Source organism: Spermophilus citellus (genome assembly GCF_964194105.1).
Source record: "Spermophilus citellus genome assembly, chromosome: 1".
Taxonomy (NCBI): domain Eukaryota; kingdom Metazoa; phylum Chordata; class Mammalia; order Rodentia; family Sciuridae; genus Spermophilus; species Spermophilus citellus.
Genome location: NC_138182.1, coordinates 18,601,750 through 18,625,693, shown reverse-complemented (window position 1 = coordinate 18,625,693; position 23,944 = coordinate 18,601,750). Strand labels below are relative to the sequence as shown.

The following is a 23,944-nucleotide window of genomic DNA, read 5'->3' as shown; positions in this document are numbered from 1 at the left end:
TTGCTGGATACAGAATTCTTGGTTGGCATCCATTGTCTTTCAGTGTTTGAAATACGTTTTTCCAGGATCTTCTCGCTTTCAGCGTCTGTGATGAAAAATCTGTTGTTAACCTTATTGTTTTACCCCTAAATGTAATCTGTCTCTTTTCTCTTGTAGCTTTTAATATTTTCTCTTTGTTGTGTATATTGGATATCTTCATAACAATGTGTCTTGGCATTGGTCTACTGTGATTTTGTGTGCTCGGTGTCCCGTATGCATCTACAATTTGTATATCTGTTTCCTTTTTTATTTCTGGTTAGTTTTCTGTAATTATTTCATTCAGCAAGTTACTCATTCCCTTTGGCATGAATCTTTGTGCCTTCCTCTATCCCGATGACTCATAATTTTGGTTTCTTTAAGTTATCCCAAATCTCTTGGATGTTTTTCTCGTGATTTTTTACCAGCCTATCTGAGTTGGCTAGACTCTTTTCAAGATGATATATTTTGTCTTCATTATCTGACGTTCTGGCTTCTACTTGCTCCACTCTGTTAGTGATACTCTCGATTGAGTTTTTAATTTGGTTTATCGTTTCCTTCATTTCTAGAATTATTGTTTGATTTTTTTTATAATCTCTATCTCCTGATAAAGATGCTTAACTTCTTCTTTTATCTGTTTATGTAATTCATTTTCAATGTGATCTTTAAGGTTCCTTTCCATCTGTCTAAGGTGTTCCTTGAGTTCTTTATATGGCCATTTTTCGGATGACTCCAGGTCCTCCTGAATATTTAGGCTGTCTTTCATTGTTTGTACTCCTTTTCTTCCTTGCTTTTTTATGCTCATGATACTTCTTGTTCTGTTTGACTGCTGAGTTACTGTTTACTCTTATAAATTTATTTGATGCTTGGGAGGAGAGGTATTAGAAGGGAAGGGAAGAAGTCACTAAAGAGACTGAGTGTAGGCAGGTAGAATTCAAGAAAGGGGGAATAAGAAAATTGAAAAGAAATGAAAAGACAACAGAAAAAAGTGAAAAGAAAGAAAGAAAAAAACAAAAAAATAAAAATTTAAAACAAACAAACAAAATATAATGATAATAAAAAAATGGAAATTGAAGTTTAAAAAATAATAGTAACAATAATAGAATAAAAAGAATTAAAAAAATTGAAACCATTAATAACAAAGTTAAAGAACAACAACAACATCAACTAAAAAAAATGAGAATAAAATTAAAAAAAATACTAATAATAATCATTAAAAAATAATAATAATAATAATAAATGCAGTCATAGAGCTCGATTAACTTCTCTTCCAGTAGGTGGAGCTATGCCCACTGGGCCAGGCTTCTCCTCTTGATAGGTGGGAACCAATCACTGTGCCTCAGCTCTTCTTCCCAGACTGTGCGGGTCTCCAGTCCTGAGTGCCTAGGTCCTTCTCTTGTGGTTCCTCAATCCAGGCCCCACTCACCTGTGACGCTTACCACAATACTGGCTACACGCCCCCTCCTCGGGAGCACGGGTCCCCTCGCAGGAGGGGATGCCGAACGACACCAGAGCAGGCTCTGCCCCAAGGTGCAGCAGGGAACAGGCGACCGAGGCACTTGAGGCCGTGGTCCAGCCTTCAGAGGGCAGGGCTCGGCACGCAGCCCAGTTGCAGTCTCTAGATGCGGCTGCTGGACCGTGTAGACAGGGCCATCAAGACAGCATGCAGAAAGCAAATGGCGGCTCCCGCGGAGTGGATTTTCGGCCCCGAAACCACAGCCCAGCCAACAATTCCAATCCACTAACTCTCCCTGTATAGACAATATTCAAAAAAAAGAAAAAAAAAGGCGGGGTGTACTGAGCTTTCTTTGCCTCAGGTACTTACAATCCACTGCTGATTACCCATTCAGCTTCTCTGCCGGGAGCGAAGTGAAAGAGGAAGATATTTCTTGCTTTAATAAATATATAGTTGGTCTCTGTTTTACCATGATTTTGTTCACTAACTAAATTGTCAGGTTATGGAGCATATTTAACAGACATTTTCAAAATAAACTTTTAAAGTTTTGTGCAAAAATTTTATTTGGCTAGCCTTTGTATCATTTCTAGAGTAAATTTAAGATTCTCTTGCCCATTACATATTTGTTTTAATGAAACATAATTAACTTTCTAGCGTAATATAATCTGTATTAAGAACAAAGTATTCCTTGCCTTTATTTTGTACTTTAAATTTCAATTTCTCTTAGTTTTTGTTATACTTAGCATCATTTTTTTTATTTTGGGTTATTTGCTTAAAAATGAACTTTTGTATGTGTTTATAAATTTTTATTATTTTGTATTTGTATCCTATTGCCTTTTGATTTAATATTTAAATAGTGTATCTTATAATTTTATTAGGTAAGTTTTGTTGAGTTATTTATAAATTTGCTTTAAAAATTGCTTTAAAATTTTTATTTGCAAATGATTATATTTATACCTATGCATCTTCTGTTGAGCTCAGTTTGGAATTATCTTTCTCAAAATTGATCATATTTCTTTTTTTAATAATTTAATATATTTTATAATATTATTTACAGAAGGGTAATAGTAGTGATAGTGGTATTTCTATTGTAACTTTCTCTTAATTTCTGATTTTATGAATTTTAGGTCCGTAATAAAATCCATTTAATTTCTACTTAAAAAAAAAACCATGGAGATTCTTACTGTGGTCTTTGATATGATCTATAGTTTTATGATGAATATTTGAAAGAAAAATATTTTGTTTCATCCATTTTTTTGTGTATGTGAAATCCTATTATAATATTCAAATTATTCCCTTTAAAACTTTTACCTGTTTACTTATTCATAAATGCAAGTATGGCGAATCTGTCACAAACGATAACATCATAATTATATCTTGAGTAGATAATGAATCATTATCCTGAATACATGGGTTCTAAAATATATTTTGTTTTGTAAATATTGACAGTAGGAAGCCTATTGGGAAAAGTAGTTATTGCTGCTGTACATTTATTGACTATTTTTATTGTGCTGTGTGATATTTATATTGTTTACTACATGAAATCATTTCATTTGAATGCTACTTTATCTGAAATCAATGTTGTTAACCAAAATTTTTGATTTTTACTTTTCTTATTAACATGTACATTTTGTGTATTGTTAAACTTTTAGATAGGTTTGTACATTTTCTGGAACTAGAATAGAGCTTTTTATGTTGTTAAATCCAGTTTGAGTCTTATTTGTAAAATGGAAGATATTCATTCATGTTTATTATACCTATTTTTTTATTTCTCTGAACTTATTTATGCTTTCTTTATAAATAGCATTGTTTGTTTACTCTTTCATTGAATTGAATATTGTTTTGCATGTGTATGTATGTACATATATATATATATATATATATATATACACATTATATATATTTTTATTACATATATTTATTTTTTATTTTAGGTATTGGGGATTAAATCTGGGAGTATTTTTCACTGAGCTACTTCCTTAGATTTTGATTTTATTTTCAATTTTGAGATAGGGTCTTGTTAAGTTGCTGAGGGACTCACTAAATTATTGAGGGTGGCATCAAAATTTTGATCTCCTACCTCAGCCTCCTGAGTCACTGGCATTACAGGTTTACACCACCACACCCAGCTTGGTTTTATATTTGTAAGTAAAACCTACAAATGTAACCTCTATTACCATTTAATATTACCCATTCAATATTCAACAAAATTTATTGAGTGACAACTAATAGATTTTTATACTAGTGAATAAAACATACAAAATACCTTTTGTAATAAAGGGCATAACAAAATAAATGGGCTCATTTGTTTGGTTTCTTAACAGAGAGTATATACCATGAGGAAAATGAATCAATGTTGTTAAACAAAATTTTTAATCGAGGGCAGTAGATCAGTAGATGTAGGGTAGTGTTATAGTTACTATTCCTGCTTAAGGAACTAAACCATAGTTTATTAAGAAAACAATATTATATATCTCCTAGAATCTGTAGGTTGGGAATTCAGAAGGATTCCTCTGGTACATTCTTCTACTCTCATGTCATCAAGGAGGGTGACCCAGTGATACTCAACTGACAGGCCAATTTGTAAGGTTCAATTAACTGACTTAGTCATCTCCTTTCAGGAATCTAGATTTGTAACTTATTAATTCTTGCAGCATTCATTTTGAAGATTTTGATTTCTAATACATAATCATGTATCTGAGTAACTTTTTATTAGAAGTATGAATCAATGTCAAGATACAGTATACAGATGTCATTCTTTTGCATTGAGAATTAGTCAACTTGATAGATATATTCTTGGTCATTATTCTTACTCTTAAAACCTTCATGAGTTCTAAAAATGTAAATAAAGCAGAAGAAAAGTCTGATGCAAATCTGGCATAATTTATTTACAAGGAACTTTTCTTGGTATGTGGTAGTGGCAGGCATATATAGCATTTTCTTTATTTTCAGGATTCAGGAGCTTAGCTAGTCTTAATATGGGTAAACTATGCCCCATTTCTCTCCTATCTCCCTTGGAATTGTGGGTCTTTTTGTTTGTTTGTTACTGTTTTAGATCTATTTCCTCCTTTTTCGTTCCCCAATGCACAAATTATTCTTGGGTCAACACTCTTACCCCAGTACCCTGTTTGCCTTCTTCTCCCTATTATTGTATCTCTTTCTTTCCCTTGCTGGACTCTGATTCAATTACTGCTTAAACTTTTCAGCATGGCAGTTTTCTTCTCCATGGATTTCACTGTGGATGGAAGATCTGCTCTTACGTTTTAGTTTTCCTATAAACCTTCTAATCTCAGCCATCTCTAACTCTGCCATGGGGCCTGTTTTGTCATTGTAACTTTCATTTCTTTTTGCTCAATGACATACCTTTCTATACATCATCCAGAGTTAAGTAAAAAGCCATGCGATCAAGACCTGGGCCTGCATGGGCACAGATTGCTTCTAGCACCCAGACTGCTCCACTGCCTCCCAACCCTGCTCTCTGCCCCCAAGGCTTTCCTTGAGGACTCTGTGGCCAGTCCTGGCTTCTCCTGATGCATTTTGTTCTTATATTATAGCTTCTGTCTCCTAAAGAATTTACCTATATTATCTTTTTGGGAATGACCAGTGTCTGGTCCCTCCAAAAGCAGGGCTGAAGTTGTAAAGAAACAACCTGTTACCTGGGACACTACCTGTTACCTGGGACACTCCAGGAGTCTAACTCAGGTTGGGAAAATAAACTACCATCTCATGTGATTTTCATATTGCAACATTAAAGTATTAGCATGTGTGTAGCACCTGAATTTGGCAGGTTGAATTCAATAGACAATAAACTTTTTATACAAGATAGCACTTATTTTTTTTTAAAGAGAGAGTGAGAGAGGAGAGAGAGAGAGAGATTTTTTAATATTTATTTATTTATTTAGTTCTCGGCGGACACAATATCTTTGTTGGTATGTGGTGCTGAGGATCAAACCCGGGCCGCACGCATGCCAGGCGAGCGCGCTACCGCTTGAGCCACATCCCCAGCCCCAAGATAGCACTTATTTTAGTGATAATATGGAAGTAAGAGCAAAAGTAAAAGTGATAGGCAAGAGACAAAGACAGAAAATATAAAACCAGATTTGGGGTGAAAATGGGAGTTCAAAACCCAATTTGAGTCAAATGTATGAAAGATGATATATCATGAGCTATGTAATGTTTTAAATAATCAATAAAAAAAATAAAAAAAAAACCAGATCAGGGAAAACACCAACACCTGAAGCCATGTAGCTGGGGAGTCCTGGGGCAGCTTTTCAGGGTCCTGACGGGAGAGTCTCGAGCAGAGAATCCTTTCCATGGGTGAGACTCCCAACTGGGGCTCCAGTGGGGCTCTTTGAATACAAGTTAGAGCAAAAAGAGCTCCATTCTAACAATCTGTGTGACCTAGAGATCCCCTCAAGTACACTTCATTTGCACTGGACTGGCCAGGTCCCTGAAGGGAGAGAGTGATAGCCTTGAGATAAGTGATAGACTGAGTTCCCCTGAGTGAGCCAAATCCATCAAGAAGTCAGCATTGTTTAGATGTTGCCTCAAGGGTGAGCAAAAGTCACAGCAGGCACAGGGACAGGGAAGATCTTTACTACTTTCCTTAGCTCTTTACATATCCAGGAAATTCTTGCATTAAAAAATAGAATATGAATATGACAGTTCAATTTAAATGTTCATACAGTTAGTAAAAACAAGATCAGTCTAAGTATTGAGTACCAATTTTAGTCCTCAGTGTTAAGGTCATGTTATTTACTTTTTTTTTTTTGGTGATGCTGGGAATTGAACCCAGGGCCTTGTGCATGTGAGACATCTACTCTACCAACTGAGCTATATCCCCAGCCCTCTTTCTTTATTTTTTCTTTAATCTTTCTTTCTCTTTCATAGGGACTTGGATGTGACTATTACAGGCTACCATTCAGATGCTGTTTAATACTGGACCAAATTAGTATTAAAAGGAAATTATACACTCATAGGATTTGTTACTAGAGTCAGGAATGTTTAGGAATAACTGGTATGAATTTTACAAGACCCATTTCTGAAGAACGTAAACAATTCCTTAAAAATTGTTTTCAGTTTGCTTTCTTATTAATCACACATTCACTAAGATAACAGATACACATTGAGTTCTCTCATGGTCTGAACATTTTGTCAGGCCCTGGAACTTGATGATTAAAACAGATGCACTGCTTGACGTCAAGAAATGTACCTCACACAATTACTTTCTTAATTACAACCATGATATGTGCATCCTGGAACAGAAAGTGTGGCCAAGCCATAGTATATGGCAGAAGCAGCCCAGGAGGATTCCCTATTTTGGGGACTGTATAGTTTCCTGTGGCTGTAGTGACAAACCACTACAAATGGAGTGACTTAAAACATAATTTATTCCCTTACAGTTTCAGAGGTCAGAAGTCTGAAATTTCTGGGCCAAAATTAAAGTGTGAATAGTTCCATGTTCCCTCTCTAGGGAAAACCCACTCCTTGCCTCTTCCAGTTTCTGGCATTCCTGAGCTTGTGGCTACATCACTTTAATCTTGTCTCCTTGTTCCCATTACCTTTTCCTTGCTGTCTTTAAAAACAGAAATTTTATCTATTTCTCTCTTAAAGGGATACATGTGATCATATTTAGTATCACACAATCCAGGATAAGCTCCCCATTTTAAGACCTGTAATGTAATCATATCGGCAAAAATTCTTTTTTAAGCCTACTAGAGTTAACTGGAGAAAGAGTTCAATGAGTTACAATTTTTCATGTAGGGAGGCAGAGTGTATAAATCCTGAGGAACTTGGCAGAAATCATTTGGGGCTGAAAAGAGGAGAATTAGAGAAATAGTGAGAGAGTGAGGGAGATATTGGCCAAATTTACCTCTAGGTGTGAAATCTCTAGGTCATCTGGACCAGAAACATCTATTCTATTTGGACTCCAGATACTTTCAGAAATCTCATGTGTGCATTTTCATATGCTGAGTCAGCCAAGTGTGTTTGTGGGTAACCACAGCTATTAACAATCCAAAAGTCCCTAGACACATCTAATTCTATGGAGCTGAATTTTGCTGTTTTCTGCACAACTGGGTTTGCCAAGAAATGGCTAGAGAAGCAATTTTCTCACATACGCAAGTGGATACCAACTGAATTCACTTACTTATGTGGATGATTTTCTCAGGACTATTTGATAGTAGGAACTTGGCTGAAGTGCAGTTAAGGGGAAACACTGATGGAAAGTTCCATCATTTTCCTACCTCCTCTTCCATCTCTCTTCTTCCCCTCCTCCCTCTTTATAATAACCATTATTTGAAACTTATCAATTTTTATTTTGTGATTCAATAGACCATAAAATAGAACTTTTGGATGGGAATTTAAGTTGGAATTGGAGATAAGATTAAAACTGTTATGTTCAAATTTTAATTGTTTTCAAATGCTAATTACTAAAGTGCTATCTTATTTAAAAAAGTGATCTACAAATCTTTCACATTTTAAGCCTCTTTCACTGGCACAGAAAATCATCTTGTTTGTTATTAAAAGTAAAAGCAAATATAGGAAGATACATGTGTGTATATGTGCATGCATATGTGTGTAAGTAAACACACACTAATTTCGTTTTCATGTTATTATACCTGGTATTTAAGTGTCCTTTTTTTTGATAAATTCTAAAATAAAAGCAGAAAAAGAAGTATTCATAATTAAAGTCACACACACACACACACACACCCCAAACAGATAAACAAACAGGTTTTGACTGATTTGACAAGCTCCCATTCCAAATTCAAATGCACATCAACCACATAGTGAGACCATCTGATTCATAAAGCATTGACAATGGACCTGACTTAAAAAGTCTGAAAATCATTTATTTTATTAAAAATATAAAAATGTGCAAAAGTGTAAAAGAAGAAGACAGTGATTTCATTAAACACGGGGTCAATAAACCTATCAGACAATATTCAACTATTATTAAAATGCATCTATGTTATGACTGTTCCCACTCTCATCCTTGTTTGTAAATTGCTCCCCCCTTGTCCCTATTTGCCGCACAATGTAGTAGAAACAGCCAGCCTCTGCTTTATGATTTATCTCATATCATTTCAACCCTGAGATTCTTTTCCTTTAGTGATCAACCTGTTACCCAGAGTTCTTACTTTCCATGAGGGGTAAATTATCAGTTAAAACAAAAGTAAAGTCAGGAAAGTATTTGTCAGTTGTTCTTCTAATTCTCAAAGGTTACATTTTATCACCAAATCACTATAACCAGATCCCAACAGAATAATATTATGCAGGCAATTTAACATCATGTAATTTAAAATCATATAATTCAACATCATGCAAGAAGCTTCAACAAAGCATCATATAAGAAAAGTTTATGGTTATTTACATCTTAAGTGTTTTGAAATGTTTTCATTATATTGTTATTTGTTATTTAAAAACTCAAATCCTGCTTAAGAGTTTAGCAATTTACCAGAAGATAGCTACTTACATGTACAAATACTCTCTTTCTTAGCTAATAAGATATCTTTGAATTCTGATTTTCCTGTTGCCTTTGCTGACCAAAGCCTAAGGGTAAGTTCCGGCCTGAGGATTGGGCTCCTTCCCTAGGTCTCTTTGTATAATTGTCACTTCCTTCTCTTCATTATTATGTCATTTACCCTTGTTTTATAGTGTCTGTGCCTTTCATTATAAACTGTCTCAGAGGCTTTCCTGAAATACACAGTGCATACATACAAAATGATGAAATAAACATACTTCCTCATTTCATTTTAAAAGATGCTTGGGTTGAACTAAATGACCTCTAAGGTCCCTTCCAGCTCTAAATTTATGTTGCTGTCACCAAAGACAGACAAAAAGAAAATCTATTAGGCTATAGGCCAAGAGATGAATGCCAAGTACTATATTCCTGCTTTAGGTATATTTCTTCTTGAAGGCAGAGAATCAGATTCAGCAGCCTGCTAAAGATCCTCACAGTCTTATGGTGATAAAACATGAGAACTAATTGCTAAAAAAATAAAATCTCAGTCAAAACCACTTTTTACTAGTAAGCATGAACGATGGCAAAATAAGAAATGAAAAAAACAGAAGACCCTGGTTATTTATTTTGAGTCATTTATATAAATTTGGATAACTAAGATGAGTCTAATGAATGCAAAAGTTTAATGAAATTAGTCACATTTGACTATTGTCACAATATTGCTATCACATTAACATTTGTGTGATTAAAATTAATTCTATGTGCCTAAATGGGTCCCCATAGCATCAGCTGTCAACACCCTCATAATAAACCATCCCTTCAGTGCTTTTTGGACACTTTCAGAGCAGGTGGTTGGGCCTCTGCTTCAGAGAAATCATTTTTTAAAGGATTGTTCCTGTTTGTGTAAAGTAAAACATAGAAGTTGTCCTCTGTACTGTTTATTTTTGATGGGAGATAGAAGTCATTAAAAATATAGAAAAAGCTAGATAATGTATACTGATAATTTTCAAAGCTGCTGCTGCTGCTGCTGTTGATTTTGGTACTGGGGATTGAACCCAAAGGCACTTTACTATTAGCAATATCCCCAGATTTTTTAAATTTTTTATTTTGAGATAGGGTCTTGCTAAGTTGCTTAGCACCACTCTAAGTTGCTGAGGCTGGCCTGAAACTTGTGATCATCTTGACTCAGCCTTGGAGTCACTGGTATTCCAGGCATGTGCTACTGTTTATAGTATATAGTAACAAAATTTACCTTGTGGAAAAATAGAATATGATCTTCATGAGGTCCAAGTGAAGAAAATGAAAATTTGTTTTCATTTAGACAACTTCCAGATTTTTACCCTTATAGTGTTCTGTGTACTGGGGTGAATGGAATACTCCTGAAGTTAATGTCCACAAGGGTCTGTGAATTTATTTGGCAATTAATATAAGGATAAAGATTAGATAGTCCTAGATAAGGGTGGGCCTGAAATCTAATCTAAGTTTCATTATGAGAAATAAAAATAAATACAGAAACACAGAAAAATTTGTAGGCAGATTGGGGCAGAAATTGTAGTGATGTGGCTATGAGTTAAAGAAAGACAAGGATTGCTGGGAGCCACCAGAAGTTAGGGGGAGACAAGGGAGAATTCTACCCTGGTATCTTCAGAGAGAGTATGGCCCTGCTGGAATCTGGATTTCAGATGTCTGAACTTCAGAACTGTGAAATGTATTTGTGTCTTTGTAGTCCACATTTGTGGTAATTTGTTGTAGTGACCCTAGAAAATTAGATTATCCCATAGTTTAGAAGTTCTTTCCCGTGATTTCATTATATTGTTTATTGGCACAAATAACCCGGGTATTGCATTTTCATAGTTTGTTAGTAATCTAGTTTGTTAGGAATTATTATATCTTGCAACTGATTTTAAAGTATCTTAATGTAGTCAGTAACTTTTTTATCTGAAATTTAATTGATGCTAATGTCAATTACATTTGAAGAAATAAATATGTAAGATTCTAGAAATGTTTAAGATTTCATCATGTCTCTAATAAAATACTACATGAAATTCATAACCTTAATCTTTTGACTACTAGTTAGCTCAAATATTATTAATTCTCAGATAATAATTTCGCCCAAAATATATTTTTACTTGTTTATATTGGTATCAAATAGTGAAGTGAGAGAGAAAATCAGTGCAAATTGTGATTATTAATCAGTGTAAATTCATGAAAGAGATCCTTGATCTAAGAAGAGTTTAATTTTGAAATGTGTGCTGGAAAATGGAGTTAGCTATTATTTCAAAATGCACTAGTTTTCTAGTAAAGTTGGTTGATTAGAGTTAGAACTGATAATTTTAAATATCAACAGTCACTTTGAATCAAAAGAAGGTTATTACACATTAAACCAAAGTAAATTCAAAACAACTGAATCTTTAAATTAAAAAAGTTAAATTTTTAAAAGCAGGGCTTCAACTATAATAAAGGTATTTATGATTTCTTATTAAGATTGGGGAAGGAAGTTAGGAAAAAATTAAGTATTTTTAATTATTTTTTATTTATATATGACAGCAAAATGTATTACAAATCTTATTACACATATAGAGCACAATTTTGTGAATATACAAAGTATATTCATACCAATTCCTTTCTTCATACATGTGTTTTGGATAATAATGTCCAAGTAACATTCCACCATCATTTCTAACCCCATACCCCCTCCCTTCCCCTCCCAACCCTCTGCCCTATCTAGAGTTTCTCTATTCTTTCCATACTCCCCCCTCCCTATCCCACTATGAATCAGCCTCCTAATATCAGAGAAAACATTCAGCATTTGTTTCTTTGGGATTGGCTAACTTCACTTAGCATTATCTTTTCATTTACCTGCAAATGCCATGATTTTATTCTCTTTTATTGCTGAGTAATATTCCATTGTGTATATATGCCAATTTTTTAAATCTATTTATCTATTGAAAGGCATCTAGGTTGGTTCCACAGTTAAGCTATTGTGAATTGTGCTACTATAAACATTGATGTGGCTGTGTCCCTGTAGTATGCTTTTTTAAGTCCTTTGGGTATAGATCAAGGAGAGGGATAGCTGGGTCAAATGGTGGTTCCATTCCCAATTTTCCAAGTAATCTCCACACTGCTTTCCATATTGGCTGAACCAATTTTCAGTCCCACCAGCCGTGTATGATTGTACCTTCTTCCCACATCCTCGCCAACAATTATTGTTGTTTGTCTTCATAATAGCTGCCATTCTAACTGGAGTGAGATGAAATCTTAGAGTAGTTTTGATTTGCATTTCTCTAATTGTAGAGATGATGAACATTTTTTCATTATTTGTTGATTGATTGAATATCATTTTCTGAGAAGTGTCTGTTCAGGTCCTTGGCCCATTTATTGATTGGGTTATTTGTTTTTTTGGTGTTTAACCTTTTGAGTTCTTTATATACCCTAGAGATTAGTGCTCTATCTGATGTGTGAGGGGTAAAAATTGCTCCCAAGATGTAGGCTCTCTATTCACCTCCCAGATTGTTTCTTTTGCTGAGAAGATTAACTTTTTAGTTTGAATCCATCCCATTTATTGATTCTTGCTTTAAATTTTTGCACTATAGGAGTCTTATTAAGAAAGTTGGGGGCCCAATCCCACATGGTGCAGATTTGGGCCTGTTTTTCTTCTATTAGACACAGGATCTCTGGCTTTATTCCTGGTCCTTGATACATTTTGGGTTGAGTTTTGTGCATGGTGAGAGATAGGAGTTTAATTTCATTTTGTTGCATATGGATTTTTAGTTTTCCCATAACCATTTGTTGAAGAGGCTACCTTTTCTCCAATGTATGTTTTTGGCTCCTTTGTCTAAAATAAGATAAATGTAATTTTGTGGGTTGGTTTCTGTGTCCTTGTACCATTGGTCTACCAGTCTGTTTTGGTAGCAATACCATGCTGTTTTTGTTACTCTTACTCTGTAGTATAGTTTGAGATCAGGTATAGTGATGCTACCTGCTTCACTCTTCCTGCTTAGGATTGCTTTAGCTATTCTAGTCTCTTATTTTTTCCAGATGAATTTCATGATTGTTTTTTCTATTTCTATGGGGAATGTCATTGGGATTTTGATTGGAATTGCATTAAATCTGAATAGTGCTTTTGGTAGTATGGTCATCTTTATAATATTAATTCTGCCTATCCAAGAGCAAAGTAGATATTTCCATCTTCTAAGGTCTTCTTTGATTTCTTTCTTTAGTGTTCTGTAGTTTTCATTATATAAATCTTTCACCTCTTTCATTAAGTTGATTCTCAAGTATTTTATTTTTTTGAGGCTATTATAATGGGATAGTTTTCCTCATTTCCCTTTCTGAGAATTTGTCACTGATATACAGAAATGCATTTTATTTATGGGTGTTGATTTCATATCCAATTAAGTACTATTTTTAACATAGGATAAAGTTCATTTGCATTGGTTTTTATTAAGTAGTTATTTATTTGAAAAGACAGTTTCTTAAATACTACAAAATCTGTATGTGTAGTCAGTAATTTTTCATATGGAATACCATCTTTGAAGTTCACCCAGCTGCTTATTTTATAAGATGTCATGAAACTACTTACCTTTGTTCACCTGGCTAAACAGGCAAGCATAATGCATGCCTTACCAAATGAAGTTCATATGGAGTGAAGAATATCCATTATTTAACATGTTTATTTTTTCTGAGTTTTTCTAAACATATTCTTATTGGTTTTATAATTGATATGCTAAACATCCCTTGTTAGTTGTTATACAAAGCATGATTGCCTTATTATGTTAAAATAAATGAGTATTATCTAATAGATACCACAAAATATGGTATCTTAAATAGGAAATGAGTTGTTTGTAAATAACAAAAAAGACTATAACATGGTCTCCATTAATTCTATTTTTTTAACATCAAATTCATAAATGACTTCTCATATTTAGACATTATTCATAATTATTATGAGGCCAAATAAATAGTACAGATTAACTTAAAAATTTTCTTTAGCTCAACAATTGAAGTGAGATAGTGGAATAATGAAAGATATAATTTTTGAATGGATTTTACAGTTGTTTTTATTCTCTAAATCTCCTGTAAGCCCTGTATATACTATAAGATGTTATTTCCATAAATCTAGCACATAAAATCAATCATGATTTCTTTCCATTCTGAGATTTCAAAACTTAGAACTTTCAAAGAAGAAAAGATGATATAGAATCAGAGTATAAACAAAGTAGCACTGTCCAATAGTGTTCACTGTCACCCATGAATTTGAGGAAAACTTACAAAACCCAAATCTCCAGTGCTTCTTTTCACATTTGCTACCAGAACCAGGAAGTGAGGTCAAGAGATGGTCTGGAATGTATATTTGTTTTTGCAGAAGGGATTTATGGGCAAATACTTACAATGTATTTACCATACCTTCTTTGAACCTAAGGTAGCAACATATATTTCAAGGTCAAAGATAAAATCAATATTCTATTTCCTAGAAGTTAGAACCCTAGAGATGGAAGGAATATTAGTATCCAACCATCTACCACTTCATACAGCAAAGTAATGAATGGACAAATTAAACCGCAAAAATAATAGCAACAGCAGCATGGTTCCCATTCTCAATCTCCAACTGGTAGTAGAAACAATAATAAAAAGAGAAGAAAATCCTGATCAGGGATTTTCCTCATCTTGCATCAGTGACAATGGTCTTATATCTTGTCCCAGTGAAGTTATTGAAGATATCTGCAATAGACTCCTTAATTGATTTGTAATCCCAGCATCAGATTCCTTTGCCAAAATATTATATACATACTCATTAAATACTATACTTCTAGTGGGACTCTGAACCAAATTCTGTTTTATTAGAAAGAAAATGAAATTAATATTGGCCAACAGGGTATGGCATCAGTTTTCAATATGAAATGCTGGTAAAGTCAGGAGAAGTAACTTCCCAGTAACATTCTATTTACAGATTTATTTGCTTTTTCCTTAAAATTTTATATGTTCAGCACAAAGAAAACTTTAATCTTATTTAATCAGCATTTTGAAACATTTTTGTAGAAATAAATATCTCAGTACTTGTGTAACTTCCTTGTTTGTGAAAAACAAGTGCTTGGGAGTGAGTATTCCTATTAAATTGCCATCATTCATTTCACAGTTCTACTGAGAAGATGTAAAGCAAGGTGGTGAGTCTATTACTTTTCTGAAAAACAAAAAGAAAAACACTTCTTTTTTTTTTTATTTCTTGTTTTCCCCTTCTCCTTGAAATGTGACCAATTATTTTTTAAAAAAAATTTTTATGGTTGTAGATGGACAGCATGCCTTTATATGTTTTTATTATTATTATTATTATTATTATTATTATTATTTAATGTCGTGCTAAGGACCAAACCCAGTGTCTCACATATGCTAGGCAAGCACTCTGCCACTGAGCTACAGCCTCAGCCCTGATCAATTATTCAAGTCAAGAAAACTCAATAAAAGATCCAATATAATGTTTTATCCAATATAAACATACATTTAGAAGGAAATGGAATAATGATCTATTACAATTTCATAATGAGAGAAATCCAAAATCTACTTATTTGAAAAATTTCAATTAGTGTAGAAACTATATATTTGAATGCAAATTAAAGTGTACATGCAATAAGATTTTGCATCAAACTAGGATCCTAAGTTACTCACTTACTGATGACAGAACTATTATATGCCTGTGTGGGTCTTTCATTTACAAATTTATACATTTCTTAATACAGCTTTGTCTTTTGTAAATATATTAAGAAAAAGAACACAAAAATTTTGAATATGAATGTTTTATTTAGTTTGAAAATTCATATATACAGTAAAATGTGAAATATTAACTATCAACTCAACATTTTATTTTTAACCAGATAAACACTCTGCAATAATCAAGACCCAAATTAAGAAGAATGATATTTTTTCTTCCAGAAACTCATTGTGATTTGGGATATAATTCATAAGATTTTCAAATTTTAATCAATGAATAATAGATTATATATTCTGCATCTTCATTGGTTTAATATTTAGTTTGTAGGATTACTCAATCATTGACTTATTGTTAATTTATTTATTTTCATTGCTGTGGTTCATATGTGATAATACTACCATTTATTTGCCTATGATGATGTTTATGGATATTTGGGTTGTATTCAGTTTGGGAATATTTTGATTGGTGCTTCTCTGAGTATTCTTGTGTCTGTCTTTAGGTTAACATAGTTGGATATTATATTAGTTTATGCTCCCATCCACAATGGGACAGTTTCAGTCACTCTCCATCCTTGTCAGTACTTGATATTATCTCCTTTTCATTTAGACCATTGTGATATTTATGTAGCACTGTCACATTTATATACAGCATAAGAAAATTGTGAAAAATTGCATGTATAAGAAAATTGCATTCTTTTTAACCTTACAAAAATAGAAAATAATAACTAATTTTAATAAGTTATACTCCATTCAAAGTATTTTAGATGTCCTATTTTGCAGTAGTTTTCCTTATTTAAATGATAATAAGAATAGCGATGCTGGAATACTTAATAGTACTATAGCTGGAACTGAGATTCTTGATCAATTATAATTCTGATAATTTTTACCTAAATCTCTCTAATTTTTCAACTGTGTTATTCACTATGATAATTAAGGACAAAAACAGAAGGCAAGAAGTTCCTCTGACTAAAATTTAACTATACTCCTGTATCTTAAAAGAAAGTTTCCTGATTTGTAAGTAAACCAGAATGTGAATCAATTCATAGCTTAAATGAAATTACGAGATGCTTCTGTTTCCATTGCCTGCATTATATTTGTGTTTCTAAAGAAACATAGGAAGGCCATATGTCATTCTGTTAGTTTTTTCTCACACTGCCAACATCTGTTACTTTAGATTTTAGCAAGCACCATGTAACTGCTCGCTGAGGAGAGTTTTGAAGGAAATTGTACATCTCTTCTTAAATAATGGAGGCTTTGTAAAGGTTGTAATTAGAGGGAAAAAAATACTCTGCACCAAGCTAATCCTATCTTTAATGTATATTAGCTGGATTCAATAGTTTTCATTAGTAGATGTTAAGTGATTGTATTTTGGAGTTCACATTTCCTGATTTCAGATCCTTGTTGTACACTTTACAAATGGCGTGGCCTCTGAATAGTTACTTAACCTATTCAGATCCCAGATTTCCAAGCTATATAATGGATATAACTATAACACAGATATTACAAGGTGTGTTAGGATGGGTCCAAAAGAAAGGTATTAAAAAGAAGTTGAGCAAGTATATTTGATTGGGTCTTGTAAGATAAAGATATTATAGAAGAGTCTATATTTTCAGTATAAATATTTTACCTGGAAAAGCATTACAGCTTCACTATTGGGGGGAATCCCTGTAAGACATACAGAGGGTTAGCTGTGTAAGGCTGAAGGAGCTGTTGGCTGTGAAACAAGTCTGACTAAAAGTGAAGGAGAGAGAAAAGGATGGTTGAGTGGAAACACACTAGTCCCATCCTGTCTAAGGAAGGTTTACCAAGGACTCCAGGGTATCCTGCACTAAAATTGGCTATTGGAGAAGCCGTATGTCTTCCTATATTGGAATTTCTTTAGTAATTCTCTACACTCAGTCACTGGGAGAAGTAAGGGCAGATGCAGAACTAGAGTTTAGGCAAAGCAGCAGTTGACCTTAATCAACCAAGCTTCCTATGCTTGAAGCTATGGAGGGACTCATGGCTATCACAGATAATTATCATGAAGATGATTTGACAAATTCCAAATAGAGTAACTAAAACAACATCTGCATCACAGTTATGCATTATCCACTTAGTTTACTAATCATCATCATTATTAATACTTAATTGAAGTGCCACATGTACATTATGCCTGGAATGTTGAGAAAGTGAATAGTAATGTAACAATGCTACATAGGATTAAATTTTACTTGATTCATTCAAGTTGGAGAACATTACACATTAAAAACATAAATGTAATTTTCCTTCTACTATTTTTATTGGTGTGTGTGTGTGTGTGTGTGTGTGTGTATTTCTAAATCCTAAATGGATACTAGAAGACCTAACTCTGAACTCCTCTGTGGCAGCACAAAGAAGTAGGTTCAAATTTGTTTTATTAACATTATTATATTTGTCATATCCAGTTGATATTATCAATTTCAAAGGATTCTGTTATTTAATATAAGTTGGAGGACTTAGCAATTGTTTGGTTCACTTTTTAAAATTGGTCATTGGGAGTATATAATCTTAGAACCGAATATTCCTTAAAGGTTCTTTCATATGGCAATATTCTGAACAGTGTAAATTCCTTTAATCTTTCAAAGATTTTTCCATTACTGAAGAAAATTCAGAGGGAGAATATTAATAGTTGTGACACTCTGCACAAATACTAGGAAGGGGCCAGGCATGGTGGTGCTCACCTATAATCCCAGCAACTCTGGAGGCTAAGCAAGAAGACCACAATTTTGAGGTCCGCCTTCGTAACTTAGAACCTGTCTCAAAAGATGGCAAAAAATACTGCCACATCGATGTTCATAGCAGCACAATTCACAATTGCTAGACTGTGGAATCAACCCAGAGGCCCTTCAATAGATGAATGGATAAAAAAAATGTGGCATTTATACACCATGGAGTATTACGCAGCACTAAAAAATGACAAAATCATGGAATTTGCAGGGAAATGGATGGCACTAGAGCAGATTATGCTTAGTGAAGCTAGCCAATCCCTAAAAAAACAAATACCAAATGTCTTCTTTGATATAATGAGAGCAACTAAGAACAAAACAGGGAGGATGAGCAGGAAGAAAAGATTAGCATTAAACAGAGACATGAGGCGGGAGGGAAAAGGAGAAAAAAAAAAGGGAAATCACATGGAAATGGAGGGAGACCCTCATAGTTATACAAAATAACATATAAGAGTTTACGAGGGGAAGGGGATAACAAACATGGAGGGAAATGAATTACAGTAGATGGGGTAGAGAGAAGATGGGAGGGGAGGGGAGGGGGGATAGTAGAGGATAGGAAAGGTAGCAGAATACAACAATCACTAATATGGCAGTATGTAAAAATGTGATGTGTAACCGATGTGATTCTGCAATCTGTATTTGGGGTAAAAATGGGAGTTCATAACCCAATTGATTCTAATCTATGAAATATGATTTGTCATGAGCTTTGTAATGTTGTGAACATCCAATAAAATAAATAAATAAATAAATAAAAGTTAAAAAAAAATGGCTGGGGTTATAGCTCAATGGGAGAGTGTCTCTAGGTTCAATTCCTGGTACTTGAAAATAAGAAAAAAAAAGTGGGAAAGAAAATTACATTAAATTAATATGAACATTCTTATTGAAAAGTCTCTGAGTCTATGTTATTATATGAATGTAAGCATACAGATTACTCAGAGGACACTCTTACACCTATCTTGAGAGTGTGGCTCCTTACATTCCTGCATTTGTGACTCCACTTTGTAGACAGAAGCCTAGTTATTCTTCTCAGTATGGATTGCTTATGAGCCTTTGCCCTTTCTCCAGCCAGTATGTTATCCTCTGCTCTGGAGTTCTCATTAAGCACACCATGTAAGACCCATTCCTACATTATTACTTAAAGTGCTACTTAAGTTCTAACTTCTCCTTGATATTTTGTCAAGTGTCTTTGCCCTGAAGGGCTTCTCCATTGCCTCAGTCTGGCTGGGCACAAAATCATGAGCCACTCAAGCAGGAACAAACTTTATTTTTGAAACTGCCGCCAATGCCCCCTACATACCCGGGAAGATTGCCGATCCACACACGCGGCGTTCATCCGCGGCCGGCGTTCTCCTGGAACCCCAGAGGAAGTTCCTCCCCCGGAATTCCCTCCTACTGCACTTCCCCAACCAATGGAGGAGTCCCGTAGCAGGCCGAGGTGAACAGCAGGAGTCCAATATCCATGTGAATGCAAATCTTAACATAATCATATCATCTCAATGGCTAGCTGGCCTCACCTTTCAACCAAAAGTGCCATGCGTCATATTACTTGGCTGTGGCTCTTAGCACTCCATGTTCCAAATGCCCATGGTGTGTGTTATCCTACCTCACACACTGTTAAGAAAACCTGCAAAAATACCTGTCAAGAAGCCAATGAAAGAAGGACACACACACACACACACACACACACACACACACACACACACAGTGCAGGGGCAAGAAAGCAAGTGGCTGCTACTCCCAGCAGCCGCCTTTATTATCTCAAAAGTTACATAGCTCCAGTTACTCATGACTACATGCTAACTAGTATTTCTTTAACCCTGAGAGCTAGCTAACTGAGATAAGGTCTAGGTTAGTACGTATAATACAAAGCCCCTTCTCTCCAACGACAACATCATAGAAACTAGATAGTGCACCTGCATATTTATCTTAATAGCTTCAAGGGGAAACTGCTGGGCATTCCACACATGGCATCAACATGGCCCCAGTTCCCCCCTCAGGAGTTTGCTCACTGGGGGAATGCTTCCCTGTATATTTCCACAGTCAGAATACTTACAACACATAGCCTATAGGGTTCCTCCCAGCTGTTCCCACAGTGTGGCATTTAAACTGTTCACTCGTCTTTGGGCTCAGCTATCCTGTTCAGAAAACAAGGGCATTTGTAGGGCTGCAATCTATTAGATATTCTTAAATTATAGTAAAATGCAATGAATGAATTAATGTGTAAATGAATGGCTTAATTAATAAATTCCTACATGAGTAAGGAGCATTTGAGGACAAGAATTATGCCATTTTATAATCCCAGCCAACTAGTATAGAACTTTGACTATAGTAGGCATCTAATACTTCTTTGAAACTGATGAATTTAAATATTTTTATGAATACTAAGTTGACATTATTGTCATTTTGGGAAGGTAGTGAACTTTCAAAAGGCTTTCATTGCCAAGGAAATCATCCTTTTACATACAAATGAATTTTGGTAAAAGAAAATTGTTCTTCTACTTACAAAAGATTTTGCAGAACTTTGGTTGATTTTAAACTTAATGATTTTGACTTGTCCAGTTAAATATATATAAATTTAACAATATTATCAGGACTTATTTAAATGCTGTATAAAGTAGAATAAAATTACCCAGGTAATATGGATACAGATGTATATGTAATTCACAAAGAATTGGTAACAAAGTCCGATGAATATTGATTATTACCAGAATATTAATAAATATCATTATAAAATAAGTATATTTGGTTGGGTCTTGGAAGACAAAAATATTAGTGTTAGAAGAGTCTATATTTTCAGTATAAATATTTTACCTGGAAAAGCATTACAGCTGTACTGGATTATGTTCCAAGAAAAAATACTTTGGTGTATGTTCATCAAGGAGGAGATTCTGAACTTGAATTAGTTCAAGTAGTTGGGGTAGATAATACTCAGCAGTTCACTAAGTCATGTGTCTTTCATTTTCTACTTTTTTAGCTATACTCAGCGTGTGGTTGGAAATGGAATCAAGGCCCAATCTGGGAATCCTGAAGTCAAAGTCAAAGGAACTGATCCTGTGATAAATCAGATAATTGATAAGCTGAAGCATATAATTCAGGTAAGGAGATCCTGTATATACAGGCTTGGTTTATTGACAGTAAGTAATAAATATTACTTTATATTATATTTAATAATTTTATTAATTGTATCTGATAGTCCTACCTAAAAATGGGTACTGGAATCACTTATTTCTATCTGGAGGTTTAGAAATACTTGGTTGAGTGGTTGTCATATAGTCAATGTATAGTGGTGTTTTTATGAGTGGACAGTCTGTACCTGTGAAAAGCAAGCTGTTGCTTCAACATTTTAAGAATGATAAAATATTTCATCCTCCACAAGTAAGTGTCAATCAGAGATACAACAGTTGCCACTGAAGAAACACATCAGAGAAGAGAAAATGTCAGCATTACATTCTAGGTAACTCTTTACCTTGGTGTGAAAATATTTGCTGTATTCTCAACAATACGTAAGCCATAAATGAATAATCACATCTCTAGTATTTATTTCTTATATCATTTTGTACATGCTATTTTATAATTGACTTAATAGTTTTTAGCAAATACATTTTTATTTTTAATAAAACTTCTGTTTTATATTTAATAATATTATTTAATCAAGTGAATATATACTGCTATTTTTAATACATAACATAAGAAGAATGAATATAACCCGGCAAAAGACTATTAAATTGAAATAATCTGTAAATTGGGACAAAATATTTCGTTACATGTTGCAGTTACCACCTCCTATGACAACTGGTTTTGGGGGTAAGAAGAACTATTTTTTAGTTATTAGTCATTTCATAAAAAATTATGTATGTGCATGTTGATACACACACATACACATATATTTATTTTTAAGCAAAATTTTTATGGATAGATGATGCTGATTTTTGGTATTGTCTGTCAGAAAATATATCTAAATAGTACTGAATCCACATATAGCATATTCCAAAATCACTGGTTTGAGTTTCATAATTGCTCTGTAGAGCTTAAGTTAATGCAGGTCTAGTTGATAGGACCCTATTTTCATAATAGGGCCCAGATTTCATTTGCACTATCCATTACAGTCATAGTTACCCTGTTTATTCTGGTGCATGTACTGGGAAAGCATAGCTCTCAGTTTGGGTAGTGAACCAAAAGGAAGTTCCATTGAGAATAGGGTTGAGAATAGGGTAAAAAAAGAGAGTGGCACCAGGACCACCAGGGAGTAAGCCTCACAGCCTCTAGTGAGTTGAACTGATTCCCTGGAAGGGAAGCCTCCAGGGTAAAGTAGGTGCCTTATGCTGCTAGTGGGCCAACCACTGAGGCATTTCTTGGAGATGAGCAGCCTTAGGTTGGGTCAAGAGCTCAAGTGACAGGGAAGGAGTGGTCAGAGTGAGCTATGAAAGCTGCAGCTGGATGGCTGAGGTCAAAAGGAGAGAGCCTCTTATCCTCAGAAACAATTGCATTCCATCCATCAGTGAAAATCATTCATGCCTCAGAAGAAGTCATTGTCATTGCCACATTTTCTCTTATTTGGAATGTATTTTTGAAAATTTTCAGAAGAAAAACAGTACTTCTAGGGGAAACTGATGTAGACTCAGTGAGAAAAGAATGAGGCTTCATGACACTTATAATATTACTTTAATTCCTGACTTTCCAGTGGTTCAATAAACAATATATTGGGAATTAGATATTTAAGCAAAATAGATTTCCCGTATATGCTGGTGTACTCTTGTGTTTCCTGGAGTTCTCCAGGAAAAAGACTGCAGGATAGGAATTTGTGGCCAAGCACCCCTTCAATCTATAAGGAACTGGGAGGTGTAGGACTGTGCAGAAGAAGGAACAGGACTGGGCTGCAGTTGGAACTGAAGCCTCATCTGAACCCAACAGGAATTCTGGCTAGGAGGGCCTTTTCACACTATCTTGTTGTGGAACCAATAGGCATGTTTCCATTCCACTGACCCACCATCAGTGGCCAATGCTTCTAGGGTAGAGGTGGACATGTTAGCTCAGCTGAGTGAACAGCAGCCAGTAGTCCCACCTGCAGCTGGAGGAATAATAACCGTGGTCAAGGCAGTATTTCATCACAACATTTAGTAAGAGATGGCACATAGATGTAGGTTAATTGAAACCACTGTGCACAATTGATAGTATAATCAAAACAGCTATAATATTAATCAGCTTCTTTTATTGCACATAGCACATTTTTAGTGGCTTTCAAAGTGGGCTGACCATTATTCAGGGAGTGCACAGGATCACCCCCTGATTACAGAAAAAAAGCTTAGAAATTTAGTGTATTTTTATTCTATCTCCTTTTAATTTTAGGGGCATGTAGGAAGATATTAAAATATGTACTATACTAGTGCAATAATGTGTATAATTTGTGAATATGTAAATATCATATAAAGTGTATATTATAAATATACATATTATATGTATTCAAACTCTTTTATGGGATATACATATCCCATATAAGTTTATTCATATATATCTCCCATATAATATTTATATTTATATATTGATATGAATATTTAT

General features: G+C 34.3%; 1 protein-coding gene across 1 annotated transcript in view; it reads left to right on the top strand.

The window, feature by feature from the left end:
- The window catches only part of GPC5 (glypican 5), a gene marked incomplete at both ends in the record, with an annotated part of 647,880 nt that overhangs the window by 408,333 nt on the left and 215,603 nt on the right, over nt 1–23,944 (top strand). The window contains one exon of the mRNA XM_081309273.1: nt 21,363–21,483. Within this exon, the coding sequence (XP_081165399.1) occupies nt 21,363–21,483 (121 nt within the window). The remainder of the gene's footprint in view (nt 1–21,362; nt 21,484–23,944) is intronic.